Genomic DNA, 25680 nt, shown 5'->3' on the forward strand with positions numbered 1-25680 from the left:
TGTCACCTCTTCTGTGAGGGCTGAGTTAGCTCACCCCACTGTTTAAAAACTCCCGTGGTCTACTCCTGGCTGCCAGCAGAGTGACATTTACGCTCCGGAGCTTGGAATCCAAGGCCCTGGGAGATCTGGCCCCATGAATCCCTATGACCTCCTTTATCCTGCTCCTTCTTCTTCTAATCTCCACCTCCAGCCCGTGGCAACCTCTCATCATATGCTTAGGTTTCCCCTCCTCCTTGAAGCCACCCTTAATTTCCCCAAGAAGTGCATTTTCCCCTTTCTGGGCTCCTGAATCTTCTGCCTATATGTCCTTTACAGTCTTCTCCAGGCAGTTTTTTGACTATGAGACTGGACGGCAGAGGACTGGATTGACATTTCGGCCCCTCCTGCACAAATTACTTCAGGAGTGTGAGCCTTCATTTCCTCAAACACATAATAGGGGAAAGAATGCCTAGCTCAGTACCTGGCATTAAGTCAGCCTTCACTACTCTCCCATAATAGAAGTGACAGCTCTTCAAGGCTGACATCTCTTAGTCATCCCTTGAAACTCTACCTCTTATTTCTTAACTTTTCTGAGCCTCAGTTTCCTCATATGTAAAATGAGGATGATGATGGAGAGGCTGTGAAACTTTAACGAGCTGATGAATATCAAGCTCTCGGAACAGTATCTAGTCCCTATTAATAATGCTATGACCACTGCCTCGTGGGGGCTGAGGGCGGGACTGGCACACAGTAGGTGCTAAGTGAATCCGCTCAGAGCTGGGCTCCGGTGTCGGGACAATGCGCGGGAAGGCAAGGTTGGGAGCCAGAGGTTTGTAGAGCCAGCCTGCAGGTCGGCTCCGCCCCCTCCCTCAGGGGCCCCCGCCCCAGCCCCTGCAGCTGTCAGGACCCAGCCAGCTTCGGCGCCAGTCCACCAAACCTGAATGTCCCATCCCGGCGCCCCCACCTTCTTTCGCCTACACAAGTTACCTTGCGCCCGGCTGCCCTTTGTCCCCGCCCCCGATTTCCATTGGTCAAAGGTTTCCTTTGTTAGCCGGAGCGCGCCCCTCCCATTGGCCGGCAGGGCTGCCGATCGCGCGGAGGGCGCGGCCCCGCCCTGCGCGCTGCCCCTATCGCTCCCTCCTCCCCCGCCCGCCTGCCCGCCCGCGCGCCCGCCCGCCCCGCCCCGCCCCGGGAGTGCGCGAGGCGCTCCGCTACCATTTGCTGCGGCCGCTGGGCGCCGAGGGCAGCGGTGGCGGCGCGGACGGACCCCGGGGACCGGCAGCGACCCGGCGCCTGAGAACCGGGTCGGAGCGCGGGGAGGCAGCGGGCCCGGGAGGCCGCGTCCATGGGCCCGCGGCGGCCGGTCGGCGGCTGTGCGGGCGGGCGGCGGGGACCGCGCGCTGTGTGAGGGCCCGGGCGCGGGGCTCGGCGCCGAGGTGCCCCGGCGCGCCGTGCAGCGCCGCTCCGTCGTGCGAGGAGAGGCCCGGCCCGCATCCCGGCGTCCGTGAGGCCGCCCTGACCGCCGGGGGCGCGCTCTGGCCGCGGCCGGGCCTGCGTCCGCGGCCCGGCTGTGAGGCGGCCGGCCGGCGGGGGCATGCCGCGGCGTCCGCGCTGAGCCCGGCTTGAGCCCGCCCCGGGCCCGCCGTGCATGGTGCCGCCGCCCGCCCGCCAGCCGCCGTCCGCCGTCCGCCGCGGAGCGCGCGCCGGGCCGGGCCGGGCCGCCGGGCCTGTGCCGCTGCGGCGCCGACCATGTCGGCGGCCAAGGAGAACCCGTGCAGGAAATTCCAGGCCAACATCTTCAACAAGAGCAAGTGTCAGAACTGCTTTAAGCCCCGCGAATCGCATCTCCTCAACGACGAGGACTTGACGCAGGTGAGCGGGCGGGGGTCCTGGGGCCGATCGGGAGGTGGAGACCCGGGTCCCGACCCCCGGCGGCCCCCTCGGGCTGGAAGTTTCCCGGCGCGCAGTCGCCCCGCTAGGTGTTGCAAGCCGTCGTCCGAGTAGGGCAAGAGTGCCTCTCCCGGGGCGCTGGCCGCGTCCCCCCAGTTCTGACGCCCGTGAGACCACCGTCCTGCTGTGGAGAGGAGAGCGGACGTTATCCAGTTCCCGAGGCGGGCGGGGGTGGGGGTGCCTCTGAAGGCTCCCAGGGAAAATAAAAACGGAGCAGAAAAAATGTACGTGAGTCCTGGGGAGGGTAGTGAGGATGGAGATGGGGGGGGGGAGCGGGAAGTGTATTGATAGAGCCGGGACAAAGGGAAAATCCTCAAGTATGCCGAAAAATAACATCCTTTCCCGTTCCCATAGCCCTGCCGTGTGATTCATGCTTTTTGGGTGACTCAAAAATGCCTGGTTTTTCTTAGGAGGAACAAAGCGCTTGGGGATTGCTTGCTGCTTCGCAGTACCCCCCATAGAGTCCGTTTTAGGACCCGACTTAGACTTGTCCACCCAGAATGGCCAAGGGAGCAGGATTGTCTGGGTGGACTGTGGGCTTCCCTCTCGACAGACCCGGCGGCGTTTTCCAAATCATTGTCACTGTCAGTGATGGGAGAGGGGAATGGTCCTGAAGTGGGGGGAGGAGGGTCTTGCTCTTGAACTTAACCTGGAGGCCTTTTTGTTGCTGGGAGAGATGGGGGCTGTTCTCCCCACCCTTTCTCCCAGCTCTCTGGTCGCTTGGTAAGGAATAAGACCTGCGGGCCTTTGGGAAAGTGTGTTCACTTCTCCTGGCCTTATCTGTCATATGAGCGCTTTGGACTAGTTTAGTAGCTCCCAAACCTGCATCAGAGTCACAGGCTAAAAATACAGAGTCCTGGGGCCCCATTCCTGGAGTGATACAGGAGATGAAGGAATTTATATTGTTAACAGCTCCCTAAGAAGTTGGACTGCAGTCCCCACTGCCCTTTGGGAACCTCTGTACTGGTTGCTCCCTGAGCCCCCAGTATTCCAGAGAATCCTCAGGATCCCAAGGATTATCTGGAACACTTGCAGGCCCTTGGGCTATGCTGATTCCTTGGATTTCCTGAACAAGCCTTGTCTACCACCACTTGGGATGTGTCTGTGGCCCCTCCTTTCCTCTCCCCCAGTCTCAGTCTTCTTCAGAGCGTGGTTGCCCCCCCACCCCACACCATGAGACCAGGGGAGCTCCCTTCACATTCCAGTCCAGTGTGACCTAGTTGTGGCCACTCCTTTTGCAGAAGAACCCCTTAGATGGAAAACATTGCTTTGAACTGTAGGCCCCGCTGTTTTTAATGCTACTTAAGTACAGGATTTGAATTGTTTACATGGCAGACCAGAGTAGGTTGGCAGGGCAGGGGTTATGGCACGAGACATGGTGTCTTTCCCTGAGATCAGAATTCCAACACCCAAGAAAAAAAACTCCTTTCATCTAAAACCAAAAGCTTAACCGAACACTTGAGGCTACAGTCACAGATTTTTGGGATGAAGGACCAGGTCAGTTTGGGAAGAGTAGAACTTGAAGTGTTCTGGGTTGGGCTTTTCAGGGACACTCTCTCTGTTCAACTGGATGCCTTGGGGTGGGGGGCAGTTTATGTGGTGATGAGGGCCTTGGACCAGGAGTCAGGAGGTCTTTTGTCTTCACTGTCACTTTCAGCTGTGTGACCTTGAGTAAGTTGCTTTGCCTTTATATAGTTTCTTTTCCTTTTCTGGTTTACCTCTCTCACCCTTTGAAAAGCAAGGACTGGTATCTTATTAAACTTTTCTCTTACAATTTAACAAACAAACAAAATCACCCACAGAATGGTAAACTTGGATATAGGAAGTTTATGGGCTTGGCAAGCGTTGTTCTGAGTTTCCCGGTTATTCCAGGCAACTGCTAAAATTGGTAGATTGGATATTTACACCTCATAAGAACCGTTTTCTGATTCTTAGGCTTAGATAAACAAATGGCATCTCCATATTTGAGTCGGATCTGTTAAATTTTCTTTAAAAAAATCTGCTGATTATTAATTGGATCAAGAGAGTGTTGCAGATTTAAAGCACTTTACTCTTCAACTTTATTCACATTTGAATTGTGGATTTTAAACAGGCTTGAGTCCTTCAGGGCACAACTGGGATGGTAGTTTCTGAAATAATGAGTGGGGTTATTTGTGCTGGGAGAGATTAGGCCAGCCCTCTACCTCCTGGGATCTTTCAGGAAGAAACTGCTCTTGAAAAGAGAAGGAGGGAGACTCAGGGCTGTTGCCAACAGCTTTAGCTGCTGCTCTCTGCATCCGGCCTCCCCCAGCCTTACTCTTCATCCTCTGGCTCCATTAGAAAACCTCAGCCAATTGGTTCCCATCACTCTCCCCCAAGGCCCTGCTTCCTGCTACCCCTCCCTGCCCTGAGCTTATTTTAGCCCTTCAAAGCTGGAAGATAGATCAGCAATCATTGAGGCCACCCCCTCTTTAAGGCGTGTATCCTTCAGTCCTGTGCATTTCTCTACATGCGTATGGACTCGAATACACAGTTAAAACCTTTACTTAACCCAAACTATATTTGTATTTGCTCTGCAGCATATTTTTTTCCTGCTTAATGATATGTCTTACAGCTCTTTTCATGGTGCGACATATACCTATTCCAAATAGTGCCATCGGGGATGTACCATTTAACCATTCCCTTATTGATGGACAGCAAGGTTACTTCTGGGTACTGCTGTTACAAACAGCGAATGCTTCAGCGAACAGTTTTCTAAATGCTTTTGGGTGAGTGTGTGCGTGCACAAATGCAAGTATTTCTCTGGGGGCAGATAGTTAAAAATAGAATGGCTGGGTTAACATTAAGCACATTGAATTTTTTTTTACAGATATCACTAAATTGCCTTCCAAAAAAGGCTGTGTCATAGCATTGCCAGGATTGGATATTATCAGATGATTTAATTCTTTAATAATTTTCCTAATTACCAATGAGGCTAAGCCTCTTTTTACAATATTTATGGTATATGTTTTGTTTCTTGTGTGGACTGCCCATTCATACTGTGTGCCTGTTTTTCTGTTGGGTTAATTTCTTTCACCCCCGCCCTGACTCCAGCTGGTCTGTAGGAGCTTTCCGTCTACACTCTAGGTCAGGCGTCCACCAACTTTCTCCCTAAAAGGCCAGATAGTAAATATTTCAGCCATGTGGGCCATATGATCTTTGTGGCAGCTACACAACTTTGCCATTGTAGCGTAAAAGCCATCGTGCAAAGCCACTTTAGACAATACGTAAACTTATGAGTGTAGCTGTTTTTGAGAAAACCGTATTTACAGAGTTACAGAGACAGGCAGCTGGTAGGGTTTGGCCTGTATGCTCCAGTTTGCTGACCCCTGCTCTAGATCTCAATCTGAACCTGTCCTATATTGTGCATAGTTTCTCCCACGGTGTCCATTCTAATGTTATGTATGGTCATTTCTTTTTCATATGGTAGTTTTAAAAAAGAATGCAGTTAAATTTCCATGTTTCTTTTTTAGTTTGTAGTTTTAATCTAATGCTTATGAAGGTGTTTTTTTCAAGATTATAAACTATTCCCTCACTTTTGTAATTCCCTTGTAGTTCTTTTTATGATTAACTTTCTAACGCATCAGAGTTTTGTCTTAGAAAAATAAATTTGGCATAAAACTAGAAGCTCTAAGATAGTCCAGGTAAATGATAGTAAAGGTCTTCTCCAGGTCACTGTTGGCCAGGATGGAAGGAGTCATGAGACACTAAGGACAGGGTATTGGTGGTTGCTTGGAGGTGGGGATTGAGGAGACCTGGGTACCTTCAGCAAAGACTGAGAATAACAGATAAGGAGTAGGTTTATGGAGTGGGGAGGAGACAAAATTAATACAGTGACTTTGACCCCGTGGAGTTGGAGGTTTAGTTTGGTCCTTAGGTGGAATCACTGGCTCAGGCAAGCAGGTGGTTAGAGCTAGGTGAGGGGTGTGGGAGCGGTAGGAATTCTGAAGTCATGGGAGTCAGTGTAGTCAATCACTCAGGAGGCCACATAGAGTGAAATGAGGGGGAGCAGATGGGGAAGGGAGGTGAATCAGGGGTTGGCAGTCAGTGGGAGCAGGTCTGGAGCCCAGGGTTTTTGGCTCCCAGGTCCTCATCCCATCTTCAGTGTGGGTTTCTGGGGTTCGTGGTAGGAATTACTCCCGTGATATGTCATCCTCCTGCCAACTTATAGGACTTTAGATATGTCTTTTGTGGAAGGAGTCACTGCATCTGAACTTAAGTTCTAGTTCCTTCTACTGCTATTCTGTTGTGGGATCTTGGCTGGGTTGTTCTCTCTCCTCAGGCCTTGATTTTCCCATCTGAAGAATGAGGAGTTTGGTCTTGGTTTCTGCAGGGCTCTTCTAGTCTTCCTGCATCTCCTCTCAGACCTCTTGGTCTAATTGTGCCCCTCGCTGTGCGGCTCTCCACTGCTAGGGCTGCTTGGGGTCTTGGGGTGAGAGTCCCAGGCACAGAGGTGGGTGGGTCAGGACTTGGTTTCTGTGAATCATTTCATCGACTTTCCCTTTACTTTCCCTGTGACCCTCTTAGAAGGTCTAGGGCGTGGAAGTTCTTTACTTCACTTGACATTTATCCCATAAGCAGTGGGCAGATTTCATGCCCACCCCTTTGAGATTTATAATTTATGTGCACATTGGTGGATGGTTTGGCAGGGGCTATGTCAGAAATCCCAGACCTTACAAACGGCCAACAAGCACAGGAAAAGATGGTCAGTATCATTTGTCATTAGGGAAGTGCAGATAAAGATGAGGGTGAGTTATTTACTTCACACCCTCTAGAAGGGTTGTTTTAAAAAAGGGAAGGTCGTAAGTGTTGATGTGGATGTGGAGAAATTAGAACCCTCACACATTGCTCATGGCAATGGAAAATGGTGCAGCCACTGTGGAAAACAGTTTGGCATTTCTTCAAAAGAATTACCATATGACCCAGTAATTCCACTCCTTATGTATATCCAAAATAATTGGGAACAAGTATTCAAACAAGCATATTTGTGCATATCTGTAATAGTACTATTCATAATAGCCAAAAGGTAGCAGCAACCCAAATAGCCATCAGTGGATGAATGAATAAACAGACTGTGGTATATCCATATCACAGAATACTCACTTAGAAAAAGAGGAATGAAGTACCGACCATCCTACAATATGACGGAACCTCAGACACATGTTAAGTGAAAGAATCAGGCACAGAGATGACGCATTGTACGGTTGCTTTTATGTGAAATGTCCAGAATAGGTAGAGCCATGGAAATGGAAGGCAGATTAGTGATTACCAGGGTTTTTAGGGGTGCGGGAGAAGTTCCTGCAAATGAGATCGGGGTTTTCTTTGAGGGGGTGATGAGATGTCTAAAAACTAGGTAGAGAAGCTAGTTGTGTAACACTGTGAATATACTAACCATCATTGACTTGTTCACTTTAAAATGGTTAATTTTATGCCATGGGACTCCTACCTCAATTTTTAAAAATGAGTGTGCAAGAATCACTCACACACATACGCATCCCAAAACTGCCCTCTGCTCCTGGTGCCATTAGAGTGAATATCTGATTGTTTTTACAGTCTAGACCAGGGGATTGACCAGTTCTTTCTTAAAGGGCCAGATCGTAAAAGCTTTAGGGTTTGTAGGCCAAAATCCAGGAGTTCGTGAAGGTACTTACATAATCACGTAGAAACATAAAAACTGTCCTTGCTTTTAGGACCTTAAAAAAAAAATCCTGGGGCTAGATTTGGCCTGTGGGTTAGACCAGCCCTGTACAGTAGGACTATAACGTGACCCACATATGTAATTAAAAATCACCTACTTGCTACATTAGAAAAGTAAAAAGAAATAGATGAAATAAGTTTTAATTATATCTTGTTCAACCTCACATATCCAAAATACCATTTCAACATGTAAAGAAGTTACTATTTTACCTTTACGGCACCTTTCGTTTCAGGCTGTCTGGCCACTCTCTGGGAGCTCAGGAGCCACCGTGTGGGACAGGGTTGCTCCAGCTGCAGCAGCCTGGCCCACCGAGGGGTCTTTGAGACCCTCGTGGGGGGAGTGCTGAGTGGAAAGGCTGTGCTTGAGGGTTTTTCCTCCCTCTTGGGGGTGTCGTGCAGACAGCCTGTGTTCTGAGGATTCCCGGAATGGTTCTCTCCTGCTGTTATTCCTGTTTGTGTCCTCTGCTTGGTGTCTCTTGCCAACTTTTGGGACTTCTTTCTTTGAACGTCACATCTTGCGGACTCCTTTTAGTGGCACTTGAGGACTCTGCGGCTCTGATCCCCACTCCCCTTCTAGAAGGAGGAGGAAGGAGGGTGCGGGCAGAGCCTGTCCTGGAGGGAGCCAGTGAGAGCTTGGGGGGGCAGGCTGGCGTGCCCCCTCCAGGCACGTTGCTGGCTGCGGTGACTGCATTCTGACACAGCCCTTTGTGTTTGGGAGTGTTTTGCAGCTGTATTCGAGCTGCTTTTTTTCCCTGTGTTCTAGCCTGCTACTTGACCTTTCTTTCCGAGTTCTTTTTCCTTTGCCACACAGAAGGACTACAATCGAAGACCTATGTTCTATTCTTGGCACAGACATGTAGGGTGACCCAGGAAGGTCACTTATGTTCTCTGAGTCTTGGTTTTCCACCTATAAAGCTGGTGCCCCCATTCTGTTTACAGGGAGTGGTCTACTAATGGAATGGATGGAAGGTGCTGGCTAGGCCTGTGGAGGTTAGTAAAACTCCCTTTGTGGTAATTAATATTCCAGGAAGCGCGCTGATGGCCTGTCGTGTGGGGAATAGCCTTTGTTTGGGCTGTTTCCTGATTACTAGAACCCTGATGCTGTTTAGCCGAAATAAAGAAATTTGACTGGGAATGTTTATCTTTAAATTGTTCCCAAGCTGCCATTTAGTCTTGAAAGAAAGAAGAGAGCCTTGCAACCAGGGAAAAGAGATGAGAAAGAGGTAGCATCCTACTGCCAGCATCCTCAGACTGGGGGGGAAGGAGGCACAAGAGCCAGTGAAGAGCCCTGGCTGCTAATTTAGAAGCATTTAACCTGAGAAAACCGGCTTTTCCTTTATGCTTGGCTATTCACACTCCGGGCCTCCCTTTCCCATTTGAAATGCCACAATTGGACCAGGTCAGTAGTTTTCAGACTTGAACTAAATCATTTAGCCTTCCCTTGAAGAATGTCAAAATGCCATGTCTGAAACTGAAAAAGTGACACCGTTCTGGGTAACATGAGGTTGGAGCCTGGAACTTGGCCTCTCAGCCACCTCTGCTTTCTGCCCATGGGACTCCCAGTCATCTCTGAAGGCCAGGGGGACAGGTTGGAAACCTGCCTCAGACTTTGTGGTTCCTCCAGTTTTAGCAGTGTAGAGTTCTGTGAGACGATCCGAGGACGATTTCCCGGCTGCCCTGGCATGGAAGCCCTGAGTGCCCAGCCCCACCGCTCCCTTTATATTATCACTTCCTTTGGGGGCAAGAGAGCCAGTGGGTTGATTCGCTGGCATTTTGTCTCTGGAGACTGGAACCGGAATCTTCCAAACCACTTGCTGGTTTTCTCCATCAGGGTCATCCTAGTTCACATGAAACCACAGCCTGCTTTTTTGCCTGGAGCCTGTAACCCTTTCTGCCCTCATGCTCAGCTTGGCGTCTGCACCCTGTGCTGGGTGGTGGCCTGACCCATCTCTGGGGCAGCTTGTAGCAAGAGTGAGCAGATGGGCGCGTCGAATCCTCCAGAGCCTCCATTGTGCTGCGTCACGTGCTGTGTGCCATGATCTGTCTCGTTCTGCTCTTGGCAGCTGGGGAGGGCTGGTGGCAGCATGTGCCCTGTAGTAAGGGGTGGTGGAGGTTCAGGGAGCTGGGACTGCCTGTCCGAGGTCACTGATCTGCCCTAGTTCCACACCGTTCCGTGCCAGCCTTTGTGAGACCGGAAGTCTGTCTTCCCTCCTCTTGGGAAGGCAGCTGGGACTTGTTCACCTAGTACTGTTACTGTAGGAGGCTGGGCTATTGCAAACAAAATCAAAGCTGTGTAATGGACGTCAGCTTCCTAGCCCTGGGAGGAGGGGCCTGCAGGGCTGGGTGATACCCCTCCCAGTAATTAAGCAGGTGAGGGGTTGTCCTCAATTAACAGATGGAGCCGCTGAGACCCAGTTCAGTGACCTGCCTCGGTCACAGGAAGGCCAATGCGGGTTTTTCCAAAGTTCTCTTTGACCTCCCTGTGTCTGATAAATTGAAAGTGTTAACCTTTGCTATCAGAAACAGGGCCTTGCCCTGAGAATGGATTCCTTAGTAGCAGGGGTGCATGGGGGTATATGTGGGGATGGTAGTGGGGCAGGACATTTCACAGGTCATCATGTAGGCCCTAAAATCTAAAATCTTCTCAGCCTTAGGGGCCCCATGTCCCTCAACAGACTACTGGCCTTTGGCAGTGACCACACCTTTGGCACAGCCCTAAACAGGAAGCACTGCTTTTCCCCTAAGGAATTCAGAATCAGGAAGTAATTGTGTCCTTGATCTCTGTAGGTCCTAAAGCACTGCTTTTATCCGACGGACCAGGGAGGCTGTATGGCACCCCTTCTGACAGTGTCTTACCTCCGAACGGTCCTGGCCAGTAGCTAAAGGGGCCAAAGGACGGGGGAGCAACTTCTGGGAGTCCCAGTTGAACCAGAGAAAGAGTCCACATCTCTTGGGTCTCCAGGTGCCACATCCAGAGCTTCTCTGCTCTGGGGTTGGTGAGTGACCTGGGGTGTGGGGAGCCTCAGGACTCAGTGGGATTGGGGCGTTCATTTGTCTTCCACTTGGGGACCTGCTCTGACCTAGAAATCTGACACAGTCCCACTTTTCACTTCATGTGCTCATGTAAGGGAATGGAATGGTCGACACCGGGGGCTTTCAGCCTGTGGGTTCACATCCTGGCTCTGTTTTTATGCTGATGGAGCAGGTCACTTAAGAGTTTCAGCGTCTGTGTCCCTCTTCTGGAAACTGGGGACTATAAAATGCCCGTGTCGTGGGTGCCTGTGATGGTGGCGAAGATGGTGCAGGAATGGCGGGTGCCGGATCTGTAAATGGTGGGCCACCTGGGGGGCGCTCAGGAATTGGGGTTCGTTTTCCCCAACATAGGGCGCCCCCTCCCTGGTTCTGTGGGACAGCTGAGCCCCTAGCTCCATTTCTTGTCTACCTCCACACCCACAGAACAAAAGCCCAGGCTGCCTCCTCTCCTGCTGAGCTGCTTGGCCCCGCCCTAGCAACTTCCTCACCGTAGCCCCTTGGGATCAGAAAGGCCATGGTCGGTTTGACTTTCAGAACATGTTTAAGTATAAAGATTGAACTATTTTTTTGTGTTTGGGTTTTTTAAAAAATAAGATGAAACTGGTTTTAAGAATTTGAAGAGGATCTGAAAGTGAAGAGGCCAGATGCCATTAGCCTACGACTTACCCTTAGAGGCCGTGGGCTGCTCCAGAGGGCAGTGGTCGGCACAGCAGCCACCTCTGAGCCCCTGCCAAGCTCCAAGAAGTACCTAGTGCAGGTCCTGTGAATGGCAGTGGCAGATCCTGATTCCAGAAGTCACTTTGCACGGAAGTGTCTGAATTGTCATCAGTAAAGTAGGAGAGGATTAAGAGAAGGCATGTCCTGACCCTTTGGTCCCCCAAGTTGATTCATTCACCTCAGCCAGCAGGTTCCTCCTTCCAGTCTCCCCGCTTATCCCCAGGCTTTACAGGTCCCACATGCTTCCAGGGAGGGGAGCCTTTCGCCAAGGAGACCGTTGTCTAGGGTCTAAACAGGTAGAAGTGGTTCCTAGCTAAAGCCTGCAGACAGCTCTTGAAACAGGTAGATGCCATCTCCGCTAACAGCCTGCTGACTCTTTGTCCCTGTTTCCTGCCTCGAAACCCACTGCCTATGAGCTTAAGGGTCCTTTTCGGGGGATCTGGACCAGCTAGGGTGGTCATGCAGCCTCCTGTGATGTGGAGGTTTTCCTATACTTAAATCGAAGGTGAAGGAGCCATTGACGTACTCAGGGATTGTTTATTGTGGCGGCTGTGGCATTTGTAGCTAGCAGTAATTGCCGCTGTTAACTCATTTACATTCACAGTGGCCTTATGAGGTGGAGAGATAAGAAAGCTGAGCTGTGAAGTGGCACTGTAGCTTGCCCAAGGGCAATACTGTAAGTGGAAGAGCTGGATGCAAACCCAGTCTGACACAAGTTCTCCTCCCACTCTTTTGCGTCCTGTCCTGAGTGTGGCAGGTGGGCCTCCCGAACATTAGATTTCTGGCTGTGTGTGGCCCTCTTGTCCAGGAGCCAGGGTCTGTCCTGCGGGAAGGGTGAGTTTGTGCTGGGAAGGGTGGGGCGAGAGGACGAGGCCTGAACTGAACTTAAGCTTTCCTGTCTCTTTTTTCCTTCCCATGGCACCTTCCCATCCTACCTGTTTCTTAATGGGAGGCACTGCTTTTTGAGGGAGAGGGTGAGACTTTTTCCTACAAAGTTTTCCTGCGAAGCCCCAGAAATGTGTCCCCACGCATTCTCTAGCATTCCTCCCTTTGCCACGAATGGCGTCATGTTCCAAAAATCCCGCGGCCATGGGCTCCTTGTCAAGACCAAACAGGGAAGAGACTTTTTTAAAATGTCACTTTCGCCCTCTTCCTCCAGCTGTTGCAGCCCCGGGAGGAGCCCTGTGCATAGTTTGGGCTTGCAGGGCGTGTGTGTGTTTGTGTGTGCACAGGGTGGGTGCATGGGCGGCTGAGCAGGGAAGTGTGGAGGGGAGGATGGAGAGCAGGCTATCAGCTGTGTGCCCTCACCCTCTCTGTGCCTGGGATCTAGGGAGCTCTGCATGTGGGTTTGGTTTGGGGGTTTTGTGGCCTTTTTTTTTTTTTTTTTAAGGTGAAATCCACAGAACATGAAATTAACCATTTTAGAGTGTGTAATTCCATTGCATTCATCACATTCGTAGTGTTGTGCAAACATGACCGGTCTATAGTTTAAGACATTTCATTGGGGTGCCTGGGTGGCTTAGTGGGTTAAAGCCTCTGCCTTCGGCTCAGGTCATGATCCCAGAGTCCTGGGATCGAGCCCTGCATCGGGCTCTCTGCTTAGCAGGGAGCCTGCTTCCTCCTTTCTCTCTCTCTCTGCCTGCCTCTCTGCCTACTTGTGATCTCTGTCTGTGAAATAAATAAATAAAATCTTTAAAAAAAAAAAAAGACATTTTATCATCCTGAAGGAATACCCATAACTATTGGGCTGTGACTCCCTACTCCCAGTCCTCAGCAACCACCAGTTTGCTTTCCTGTCCTTACAGCTTTATCTATGCTGGAAGTTTCATTAAAATGGAGCTAGAATATGTAGCATTTAGTCTGGCTTCTTTAGTGTGTTTTCAGAGTTCATCCAGTGGTAGCATGGATTAGTACCTCGTTGGTTGTTTTAATGGCTGAATAATATTCCAGTCTATGGCATAGCACATTTACATTATCTGTTCATCTGCAGTTGGATGCTATTTCCACATTTTGGCTGTTGTGAATAGTGCTGCTATGAACGTTCACATACACATTTTATTTGAACATTTACTTTGAGTTCTGGGTAGAGACCTAGAAGTGGAATATCCAGGTCCAGTGGTTGTTCTGTTAGTGAGCCGTGTTTCAAATCAGCACATCAAGCCATGGCGGTGCCCAGACCTGAGCTCCTCATTTGTAGGACTCCAGGGTGGAGAACTGGGCTACGGGCAACCCTTAGGCTTATAAGCACAGTGTGCAGCTTTGAGGTGGCAGTAGAGGCGCTGTGCCCGGGCACAGGGGTGGCTGAGCCACTTTGAGCTTCAATCCCTCGTTTCTGTCTAACCGGAAGATGAGTGGAGCTGCCAGGAAGGAGCTAAGTGGGGGCTTTCGTATTGGTGGGAGGAGGTCTGAGGGAGCAGAGGAGTCAAAAGCCACACAATGTAGGGAGACACTGGGGTGCTCCAGTGGTGTGATGCATGAGGAGCTGCAGCTGTTGGGCCTCTAAAAGATGTTGGGGTCACTTAGAGGGAAAAAAGATGATCTGGCCTGTTCACTACTCTGATACCAGTTTTCAAACTTTATCTTTTTAGGAGTAGAGCACAGAGCTCCTTGAAACAGAACATGGAATTCACATATGTTGAGGGATGGGAGGAGAGGATGGTGCCACCTGTGAGACACTGCCCCCCCCAGCTCCGCCCCACCCAACACTCTGCCGTGGCCCCTGAAGCACCAGCTCCCTTTGTCTTCATGGGTTGAATATCACTGATTTATCCTGACCCCCATGTGAATATTTTTTAATAGAATGAAATATTTGATGTGTGCAAAAGAACGGAAGTCACATCTGTGTACAGTCTACATACAGGGTTCCTAAGGAACACTCTAGGTGCATGATCGTCCCCGTGTTTCAGCCTCCCTCAGTGGCCTGCCTCCAGGGACCCATAGTGGGTGTTGCATGTGTGGAACCCAGCCCCCTCTCCAGGCCTCCCCTCCTCAGCAGAGCTTTGCCTCACCCTGAGGAAGGGTTCCCTGCCTGGTGCATGCGGGAGTCATTCCATTTCCAGATGTGCTGTATGTAGTACAGCCACTGTGGTAAGTCTGGTGGGGGATAGGCAGCCTTTTAAGGTAGTGCTGTGGAGGAGAGAGGAGTCTGAGTAGAGATTTGGAGATGGACCTGAAGGCTCCTTTGTGTTTGGGCTGATGGAGAGCCAGAGTGACAGCATGAGCAGAGTTCTGAGGGAAGCTGGGGTGTGTGGGCAGGACGGGCCAGTCACTGACCTGACAATTTGCAGAGGTGGTGCTGGGATGATTGGCTAGGTCAGTGGTTCTCAAACTTTTTGTTTTGGGGACTCCTTTATGCTCTTGATTATTGAGGCCCTCAACGGGCTTTTGTTTATATGGATTACATTTGTAGTGTTTGTTGTGTTAGAAATTAAAACTGAGAAATGTTTAGAAATTTATTAATCTGGGACACCTGGGTGGCTCAGTAGGTTAAGCCTCTGCCTTTGGCTCAGGTCATGATCCCAGGGTCCTGGGATCGAGCCCCGCATCAGGCTCTCTGCTCAGCGGGGAGCCTGCTTTCTCCTCTCTCTCTCTGCCTGCCTCTCTGCCTACTTGTGATCTCTGTCTGTCAAATAATAAATTAAAAAAAAAAGAAATTTATTAATCTATTTAAAAATAAAAGAAACCTATTACATGTTCACATAAATAACAGGTATATTCTGGAAAATGATTTTTCCAGAACAAAAATAAATCTGCTAAGAAGAGCCATACTATTTTACCTTTTTGAAAATCTCCATAACATCTGTCATCATGAAAGACAGAGGGATTCTGCTGTCTTCTGCACTCGTTGTGATGTCATGTCACATAGCTTCTAGCAAATCCTGCTCTACACTAGGGAAAGCATGAGAGTGTGGAATGGAAATGAAGACTGCATAAAGTAGTTTTGGCTCGTGAACCCCCAAAAGGGTCCCAAGGGCTGTACTTTGAAAATCATTGGTCTAGTTCAAGTTGGACCATTTGCTGGAAGGCCATGATAGGAGAGGCAGGGAGGACTCCTGTCATGATGGAGCTGATGCAGGTGCGGAATCCGGGCGGGGGCCAGAGGCAGCCCTCTTGGAGTGAGGTGTCAGACGTGCAAAGGGCTTCTGCCCTTTGATAAGGGGACCACTGGGGACAAGTGCCTGCTCTCTATAGCAGCAGGCACACTCCAGGACTGGCTCACCCTTATGTCCTGCCGCCAAGGGCTGGGTCTCCAAAGAATGAATGAAATGCAGATACACAGCATGTGGTCACGACTCAAGGTAAAGAGTATGGGGTAGGTTATATTCTGAGTGCATAGACAGGCATCTGAGGCTTAGAGAAGGAGGTCGCTTTGCCCTTACATTCCACCACCGCAGTCTGTAGCTCCTGGTAGTGATGGGCCAGAGGTGCCTGGAATGTTTTAGCTTGGAAACTAGACTAGCAACAGGGCTGGGTTCTGATTCGGGAGTGAGGGGCAGCCAAGGACTAACAGACGGTCTAGCAGCAGGTCTCCTTAGCACTCTGTCACTGACTAGCTTTGTGGCCAGAAGGCAAGATACTCCTGATCTTTCATCTGTTCACTTAGCGGTGCTCAGTAATTCAGGGCCCCATCCCCATTCCTGACCAGGAGCTTTGGACATGTGAGTTGGAAGGAAGCATAGCAGTGCCCAGGTGACATTCCCTTTTTCCCTGGAGATGCAGGGCTGGGGCTTGGGTCAGAAGTCAGGGTGGAGAGGGAGGTTTGGGTTCCTTGATTTCAGAGTTGATGGTTGGGCCTTGTGTCCTTAGAGGGTGGGGAGGGGATCCAGAGGAATCTTGGAGGCTCCAGAGGTCTGTGTGACACAACTGGGATTGTTCAGATTTTATTTATTTATTTATTCATTTATTTATAAATATTTTATTATTTGAGACAGAGCATGAGCAGAAATGGGGCAGAGGGAGAGAGAGAAGCAGACTCCTGCTGAGTGGGGAGCCCAATGTGGGGCTCCATTCCAGAACCCTGAGATAATGACCTGAGTCAAAGTCAGATGCTAGCCAACTGAGCCATCCAGGCACCCTTCACTACATTTTATTTTTAAGAAGAAATTTGGATCAACCCTCAAAGTTTTCATCAGGAAGATTACCTCTTCTTTTTAAGACTACAGTGCTCCTCAACCAGGTCCTGCCCCTTCAGTTCAGTGACTGTACAGGTATTTTGATGTCTTTAGTGTTAAATCAGGGAGTTACTCAGATCTTCTTTTAGGTATACCACAGTCTTTGTTATGACTTTATTTTTTATGGCATGTGTTAAAGAAAATATTTTTCACATACTCCTTTCTTTCCTCATCCGTGTGGAAAGGCTTTATGAAAAGGCCTATGTCTGTTTCCTTTGAGATGTTTTCAGCTTGAGATTTGGTCTGTGTAACTAGTGCTGCCTGCCCCCGAATGTCCTTACTGGGAGCCTCTCGGGAACCCCCTTACAACACCTCCTTCAACCGGTTTCCCTTTTTTTTTTTTTTTTTTTTGTGGCTTTTGAAGAGTTCATTGTCCAGACTTTACATTGATAAGTGGTGTTTACCTCTTTGCTCTTTCTTTAAAAAGGTTGAAAAACTCACCAAATGTTCACAGCCGCGAAAAGGTAGAAATGACTCCAGTGTCCAACAGCAGATGAGTAGATAAACAAAATGTGGTCTGTTCATAAATGGAATATTACTTGGCCATAAAAAGGAATAAAAGACACACACATACGGGCGCCTGGGTTAAAGCCTCTGCCTTCGGCTCAGGTCATGATCCCAAGGTCCTGGGATCGAGCCCCATGTCGGGCTCCCTGCTCAGTGGGGAGCCTGCTTCCTCCTCCTGCCTCTCTGCCTACTTGTGATCTCTGTCTGTCAAATAAATAAATAAATTTTTAAAAATCTTAAAAAAAGAAAAAAGACACACACATACTACAGTGTGGCTAAATCTTGAAAGCATCATACTAAAGAAAGAGAGCAGTCATGAAAGGTCACTCATCATTTGACTGCATTCATATGAAATGCCTAGAATAGGCAAATACATAGATACAGAAAGTAGATTAGTGGTTTCCAGGGACTGGGGTGGGCATGGGGGTAGGGAATGGAGGGTTTAGGGAATGACAGCTAAAGATTACAGGGTTTCTTCTGGGGGGGGGTGACAAGAGTTGGAGGGTTCTAGAATTCATTGTGGTGGTGGATGCACTACAAACCATTGAATTGTACTCACTTTTAAATGGGGGAGTTGTATGGCATGTGTTTTATACCTCAGTAAAGCTATTATAGAAACACCCCAGACTGACTATTCCACCTTATTCTTCGTTTGTGCTCATAATTCACATCTTACTTATCTTTGACATGTTCATTTCCCATCTTTGTGTCTTTTTCTGCTTGACATTTGCTATCCACGCGTGGCTGATAGCACAGATTCCGTCTCTGTTCTGCCCTGTCCTGGCACTCCCAGGTCCCCCTGAGCACACTGCACTGATCTGCTATTGGCCTCACCCTCTCATGCACCCTTCTATGCAGTCTGGGCAAGTATGTGGCCTCAGCACGGAAGCATTCTCTGCTGAAACCAAGTAGGCCATCCGATAACACTTTGTAGAGCTCAGGTCATTGTTTCACCAAATATTTATTTATTGTCTTTGTCTCCACCCTGTGCTGCTTCTGATTTGGCTGAAGGGTGGGACCATCTGCAGATTATCTAGAGGTTTGGGGCCTCTGGCTAGCTCTGGAGGTGTGGGCCCTGATCATGCCTTGTGGAATTCTTGGGATTTGCGCTCTCCTCCTCAAGCCCTTGCTTCCATGACACTGCCAGATGGGGTGACACTGTGTGTACGGCTCTGCAGTCTTACCTCTGGAAGGCAGCTTGAATGGCTGCACATGCCAGATGCTGGCTTAGTTCCGCCGGCTCTCATGTCCCTGACTTCAGTTTCTGAAGTTAGTCCTTTGCTCATTTCTCACAGGAAGTCTCTCCCAGACCTCCTGTCTCTGCCCCCTGGTGCCAAGTTCCTTTCCCTTCGTTCCACTCTTTGTGCCTTTGTCTCATTGTGGGTATTTCCAGTGGCTTTCTTATCTTTGCATTGATGGTTCTGCCATGTGACCTTTAGCACCAAAGGTTGGAAAGCTGCATTTCTCCTGCAGGGTCACGTGTCTTGGTAATTAATAGGGTCCCAACTCTTTCCCCAAAGTATCCCTGTTTGAATGGTTAATTACAGGGTTACTCTCCTTTCTCTGGGGTGGGCAGGCCCACTTCAAATGTAAGGGTGGAAGCCTGTGCTCACCCTTACGTTTACACAGGTAAGAAAGACTTCCTCCTTCCAGAGAAGAGCCCTGCATTTTCCATCAGCTTCCAGAACACCTTAAAAATCCATGGTGCCTGGCTACGCTGTGTGGGTGGCTCTGTGGTTTGTGGTTGGTTCGTCCCATAGTGATGAACTCCTCACAGGTGCCATGCACACCCAGGCCCTAGACCTCGGCTGCAGGGGTGTCTGGGGAGACCCTGTGTGATGCGCAGGTCAGGACTAGACCCTCCAGGAGAACATGCTTCCTGTTCAGATGGCTTCAGCCTTTACTTTTGGAAGCAGCTCACCGATGCAGAGCAGCGTGGAACGGTTACAGGTCAGCTATGGGGCCAGGTGGTCAAGGTTCACAGCCTGCTTAGACAGGTCATTTTGGTGTCCTTGAATGTCAGATGGAGGTGTTGATGGCATATAACTCATAGGTTTGTTGTGAAGATCCGAGAGTACATGAAAGGTGTGGAGCAGTGACCAGCCACATAAGCTGTGATGTTAGCTCTCAGGACAGTGGAAAGCAGGATAGATGTGATGAAGAGAAGAAACAAATGGATATTTTTACAGCAGCCTTTCTCACTTAGAAGGCCAGGTTTTCACCCTGGCCAGGGCCCTGGGTTCTGATCACGTTGAATCACAGAGATAGACTGGCTGTACTCACTCACAGTTGTGAGTATCTTGGTGATGGCTGATGGTTCTCTGCTGACATTCAGAGGCAGATGCCAGGCAGATGCTCATGCTGGCGTATGGTGGCTGTATTGAGGAATGTAGTTTGTGTCCAGAACTGGATGTAAAGCACCATCATGATATTCTCCAGGCCTTGAGGAGTCCCAGCATGGTTTACTCCACACGGCCTTGTGGGAGAACAAGTGTGTGTGTGACATCTCAGGGAGTCGACAGTGATGGCCAGTACCCTCACTGATGGTGGTTGGCCCTGGCAGGCTTGTTCTGAAAAGATGCTCCACCTTGCCTGAGGGCATTGGCCCTAGTAGGCATGGTCAGAGTTGTGTGCTAATTCCCTGAGTGTAGGTGAGGCAGGTGGGCACCTAGGACACAGTAAGGTCTTGGCAAGGTTAAGGCCTGAGACTCACTTTCACATGTGCTCACTTCTCCTTTTACTGACTTCCTCTGAATGTCTCGGAAAAGACTGGCGACCTTGAATTCTTCCATGATTTATAAGCTTATAAAGATGGCCAGATGGCTGCTGCCCAGGCATCATTTCTCCTTTAGAACTGAAAGGTAGAAAATATTAAACAGTCTGTTTGCTATGAATGTGGAAGTGTTGCCACAGAAACTTTTAGGGAGGAAGAAGGGGGCAAGGAAGCAACTTCGAAACTGTAGGTATATTGGCTGTAATTTACACGCATTCTGCCTGTAGATTTTTTTTTTCTTTTTTAAAGATTTTATTTATTTATTTGACAGACAGAGATCACAAGTAGGCAGAGAAGCAGGCAGAGAGAAAGGAGGAAGCAGGCTCCCCGCTGAGCAGAGAGCCTGACGAGGGGCTTGATCCCAGAACCCTGGGATCATGACCTGAGCCGAAGGCAGAGGCTTTAACCCACTGAGCCACCCAGGCGCCCCTGCCTGTAGATCTTTTAATGAATCCTCTACCAAGGGCCATTTGCCCTCCAGCTCATGCTTGAGTGTTGGTCCCTGTACCTGACCTTTGGCCCAGAGAAATCTTTTCCCCAGGAATTTCCCCAAAGCTGGGATATTGACCCCCACATGTATAGATCCTTTAGGACTGTGGGACTTTTCTTCTTGAAGGACTTTTATCTGGCATGAGGGATCCTGTGTGGGCTTTGCACACTATGCCCCTATGCTGAGTCGGGAGCCCTGCAGTCCTGGACTGGTCTCAATTACTCTGTAGTCCTACCCATCATACTCTTTGGGGACCTGCATTCACTACCTCCACTGTGGGGCTCACTCCCCTGAGCACTGCTGGTCCTCACATGCTACCTACTAGTTTGGTCTGAGCACCAGATGTGTGCACAGCCCTATGTGGGTGCTGGGATGTATATCCCTGACCCTGGGCCCTTGATTGTTCAGTGACCCAGTACGTGTTTATGTCTGATGTAATTGTTTAAAAAATGGTATGGAAAAGTTATGTGTATTTTTCTATTATTGTAGGTAATGAAACTTGAGATTCAAGGAGGTAATGTCTTGCCCTGGGCCACACAGCAACCAAATCATGGAACTAGGACTTGAACTTGGGTCTTCTGGTTCCCAGGCCACAGTCTTTACACTAATTATCTAGAGCTGTTAGGTCATTCCATTGGTGGAGCGTAGAGTACAGGGATTCCCTGACTTCATCTACTTCTTGTTCCGCCAGGAACAATCAAGCCCTCACATTTTGGAAGGTATTCTGTTAGTACTATATTAGAGGCATGCATAGTCAGGCAAACATCTTCTCCTCCCTTTGAAAAGTAGTATCTGATAAGTATTATATGTAGCATAACTTTTCAAAAAATGGGAAAAGCAAACAAACCCCAAGACTTGCTCATCCCAGCAGTCAACACGATAGCTGTTTGCTCATTGACTCCCAATCTTTCTCTGTCCTTAGGATGCCTTTTATAATAGGCCCCATTTTTACATCCTACCCTGGATGCTTGTTCCCATGTCTAGTCTCCTTTCCTAAAGTAAGAACTCCTTGAGGAGGGACTGTGTGCACATCACATTTTTATCTCTGGTCCCTCAAGTGATGCCATCTTCGCAGCAGCAACTGGGGAAATTCCAATGAACATCTCCAGATTTAATGTGCCACCTGCCTCTGTGCAGGAAGCACTGGCCTGATGGCCTCCCATGGGCACACAGTCTCAAGGGTTTCTTGAATTCCTCATAGATATTTGTAATTAATAGCTGTGTAATATTTTCCTGAGTTGATCATCAAGCATTCATTTACCCATTTGCTTGTTGGACATTCAATCATGAGGGGAGCTTTTTGCTTCTCTGTGTTATTTCTTTTGGCTTAATTTCTGGCTGTGGTGTTCCTGGGGGCAGGAGCATGGGAATGCCATGGTTGTCCCCACATACGGCCACATTGCTGCTCTTAGAGGGTGCCAGGTTTCCCACAGCACTTGTGCCTGTGTCTTGGTCAGTGTGGCACACGTCGCATGACGGGGTCAGATTCAGAGAAGGGAGAGGGACACTTGAAGTCCAGCCTGTTTGCCCGCTCCTCAGCCTGCTGGTTGTCCCCCAGTGCTAGGTGCCGACCAGTACCGATTAGCAACCTGGGAGCTCTGTGTGGAGGCTGGAAGTGTGGTCTGGGCCCACCGAGGTGCCAGCTGGGAAGGTCTTACCGGCCATACTGAGAGAACAGGTTGGGAGCAGTCTCGGCTGTGGGGTGGTGACCTGGAAACGTGCCTGCTGACTCCTGTGGATGTTTGTTTCAGTGACTGCAGCCTGACTTTGTACAGGGCGCTGTGCTGGGTGGAGGCGAGATTCCTGTCCGCAGCAAGCTGAGGTGTTGTGAGAAGGAAGGAACGTGGATCGCCTGGGTTGGGAGATATGGAACTTCGGAGAGTGGGCAGGATGGGGCAAAGAGCCCTCTGCACAGAGAATTGCTTGTGCTTTAGCGCAGAAGCCTGGAATATTTTTCTTCCCCCTGGGAGGTGTAAGTATAACAGAGCAGTTCAGAGAAGGGGGAGGTGGCAGTGTCTGGATTAATGGCAGCAGAGCCACAGTAGGTTCTCAGTTAGCAGTTGGCTTTGGGTCAGTTCCTGTCCTGGAAGGGGATGTGGGATTTTGAGGGGGCCTGTGTAGGGGTCTGGTGTCCCCTTACTTCCCATAGAGGGCCTTTAGGATGACGGGATGTTATCAGGGGCCAGGAAGGGTGGGGCCCACATTTTTGCATCGGTCGTTTTGGGTACTCACCCTTTAGTGCCATAGTGTGCAATGTATCTGACTGCCTTTCTTGGCGCCTTGTACACTCATGGTGGCTGAATCTGAGGATGGGAAAAGCGAGGTTAACCCCTGTTAGAAATCCTTCACTGACTTCCCTGCTCTTTGAGCCTCACACAGGCCACATGTTGCTGAGAGCTGAGCATGTAATGTTCTGGCTGCCTTGGAGCTGATTGTGATCGGATGGTGGCGTCCAGAGGCATGTGTGTTTCCGGGAAGCATCAGTGTGGCAGCTTGGCAACGCTGTGTAAAGCTGGCTGGGACGATGGCATCTTTCCCTGCTTGTGGCCTGCCCACTTGGCCTGAACTGAGGCAGTTGGGCTCTCCCTGATGTGGCCCAGACCTGCCTGGAGGGTAGCAAGAGGGAAAGGGGCAGAAGGACTTCACCATGGTTGAGTCAACAGGCCCAACAGAGTACACACATGTGGGTGTGTGTGGCCTCCAGGAGAAGCTGTTCAAAGGCTGGTGGAGCTCATTCAGCACAGTTGAGGGCCACGGAGGGCCAGCCTGGCCTGGGGAAGACCCTTGTGGACCACAGAAGTCTTCACAGCTGGAGTTCCTATGGTCTGGGGCTCTGGAGGGTCCTTTTCCAGTGCCAAATGCCTGTATGAGGGTGGACATGGTATTCAGCAACTAACAGGTTTTTTGTTTTTTGTTTTTATTAAACTTTTTATTTTGAGATAATTGTAGTTTTCTGTGCAGTTGTGAGAAATTACAGAGCTATCCCATGTATACTTGACCCACGTTCCCTCAGGGGTAGCACCTTGTAAAATTATAGTGTGGTGTCAGAATCAGGAAATTGACACTGATACAGTCAAGATGCAAGGTGTTTCCATCCTTCCGGTTCCCTTCACACCGTGCCTCCTACCCTCCCACCACTACTGCCTCTTAACCCCTGGCAGCCATGAATCTGTTCTCCATTTCCATAGATTACACATTTCAAGAATTTTATGTGAATGGAACATGCAGCCTCTCAGATTTGGCTTTTTTTACTTATAGTTCTCTGGAAATTCACCCAGATTGTGTGCATCAAGTTTGTTCCTTTTTATTGCTGACTAGTATTCCGTGGGGTCATGTACCAGTTTCTTTAACCACTTACCCATGGAGGACATATGGGTTTCTAGTTTTGGGCTATTATAAATAAAGCTGCTGTAACCATTCAGAAATGTACAGTTTATGTGTGAATGCGGACTTTTGTTTTTCTGGAATAAGTACCCAGGTTTGCAGTTCCTGGATATTATGGTAATTGCATGCTTAGTTTATAAAGAAACCACTAAGCTTTTTTAGAGTAGCTGTACCATTTCACATTCTTTCAGGGACTATGTGAGTGATAGACTTTCTTCACAGTCTTGGTAGCATTTGTTATTGTCACCACTTTTAATTTTAGCCATTCTAATAAGTTTATATTGCTCATGGTTCTAAACAGATTTTTTTTTTTTAGCTGTTGAGTTTCGAGAGGGCTTATTATACTGTATTGGATCCTAGTCCTTTGTTGAGTGAGTGGGATAAAAATATTTGCAAACCACATGCCCAACAAAGGACTTACCTTTTCACCCTCCAGGTAGGTAGGATCTTTGGACAGCAAAAGTTTTTAATTTCAGTGAAGTTCGATTTGTCAGTTTTTGTTTCATTTTTAGTTGCTTTTGTATAAGATTGAGCTTTATTTTTTTACCTGTGGATGTCCAGTGGCTTCAGCGCCATTTGTCAAAAGGCTGTCTCTCCTCCATTGAATTGCTTTAGCACCTTTTCCCAAAATTAAATTAGACATATTTGTGTAGGTCTGTGTCTGGGTTCTCTATTCTCTTCTCTCTCTCTCTCTCTCTCTTTTTTTTTTTTTTTTTAAGAGAGGAAGAGCGGGAGGAGGGGCAGAGGGGGAGAGAGAATCTTAAGCAGGCTTCACACCCAGCACAACCCTGACGTGGCGCTCTTTCTCACAACCCCGAGATCATGACCTGAGCTGAAATCAGGAGTCGAACGCTTCACCAACTGAGCCACCCAGGCATCCCTCTGTTCTATTCTGTTGATCTATGTATCTCACCTTCCACTAATATCACACAATGTTGAGTACTGTGGATATGTAATCATGTAATTGAGTAGGTGAATTCCTCCCTCTATTTTTTAAAATTTTTAAACTATTTTCATTCCTTTGACTTTCCATTTAGAGTTATCTTGTCTATATCTACAAGTCTTACTGAGCTTTTGATTAGTAATTGCATTAATTCTATATATCAATTTGGGGAGATTTTTCATCTTATAATCTTCCAGTCTATGAACATATGTCTTTCCTTTTTATTTATTTATTTTTTTAAAGATCTTCTTTGGTTTCTTTCATCATCTTCATTGGTTTCTTTCATCTGCAGTTTTTTGTTTGTTTGTTTGTTTTATTCTTTTTAGAATGCAAGTCTTGTACATGCCTTGTTAGATTTAAATATTCCTTCTTATTTTTAAGACTTTATTTATTTGAGAGAGAGACAGCGAGCATGCGCAGGAGAGGGAGAAGCAGACTTCCTGCTGAACTGGGAACCTGACTTGGGGTTCAATCCCAGGACCCTGGGCTCATGACCTGAGTCAAAGGCAGATGCTCAACCAACTGTGCCACCCAGGCACCCTGGTATTCATTTTCTTTAAGTGATTGTGAATGGTATTATATTTTTAATTTTGGTGTCCACATATTCACTGCTAGTATGTAGAAATACAGTTGATTTTTGTATACTGTTATTATATTCTGCATCCTTGTTGAACTCACTTACTAGTTCTAGGAATTTTAAAAAACAGATTCCTTGTTTTTCTACATAGAAAATTATGTCATCTGTAAACATTTTATTTTTTTCTTTCTGATCTACATGCCTTTTACTTCCTTTTCTGCCTTATTGCACTATAACTAGAAATTCTGGCATTGTAGTTCTGAGAGTGGACATCATTGCCTAGTTCCTTATCTTAGAGGAAAACATATCGTCTTTCATCATTTCTTAAATTTCACATATGAGTGAGATCATGTGGTATTTGCTTTTCTCTGACTGACTTATCCCACTTAGCTTAATACTCTTTAGCTCTATCCTTGTTGCTACACATGGCAAGATTTCATT

General features: G+C 48.6%; 1 protein-coding gene across 10 annotated transcripts in view; it reads left to right on the forward strand.

The window, feature by feature from the left end:
- The first annotated feature begins 1589 nt into the window (after positions 1 to 1589).
- The window catches only part of MPRIP (myosin phosphatase Rho interacting protein), a 145482-nt gene continuing 121391 nt past the window's right edge, over positions 1590 to 25680 (forward strand). For all 10 annotated transcript variants that reach the window (XM_082706826.1, XM_082706831.1, XM_082706832.1 and 7 more), the window contains exon 1: positions 1590 to 1851. In XM_082706826.1, coding sequence (XP_082562952.1) covers positions 1729 to 1851 — 123 coding nt within the window. In that variant the 5' untranslated portion in view covers positions 1590 to 1728. The remainder of the gene's footprint in view (positions 1852 to 25680) is intronic.

Source organism: Mustela nivalis (assembly GCF_964662115.1).
Source record: "Mustela nivalis genome assembly, chromosome: 17".
In the NCBI taxonomy this organism is placed as follows: domain Eukaryota; kingdom Metazoa; phylum Chordata; class Mammalia; order Carnivora; family Mustelidae; genus Mustela; species Mustela nivalis.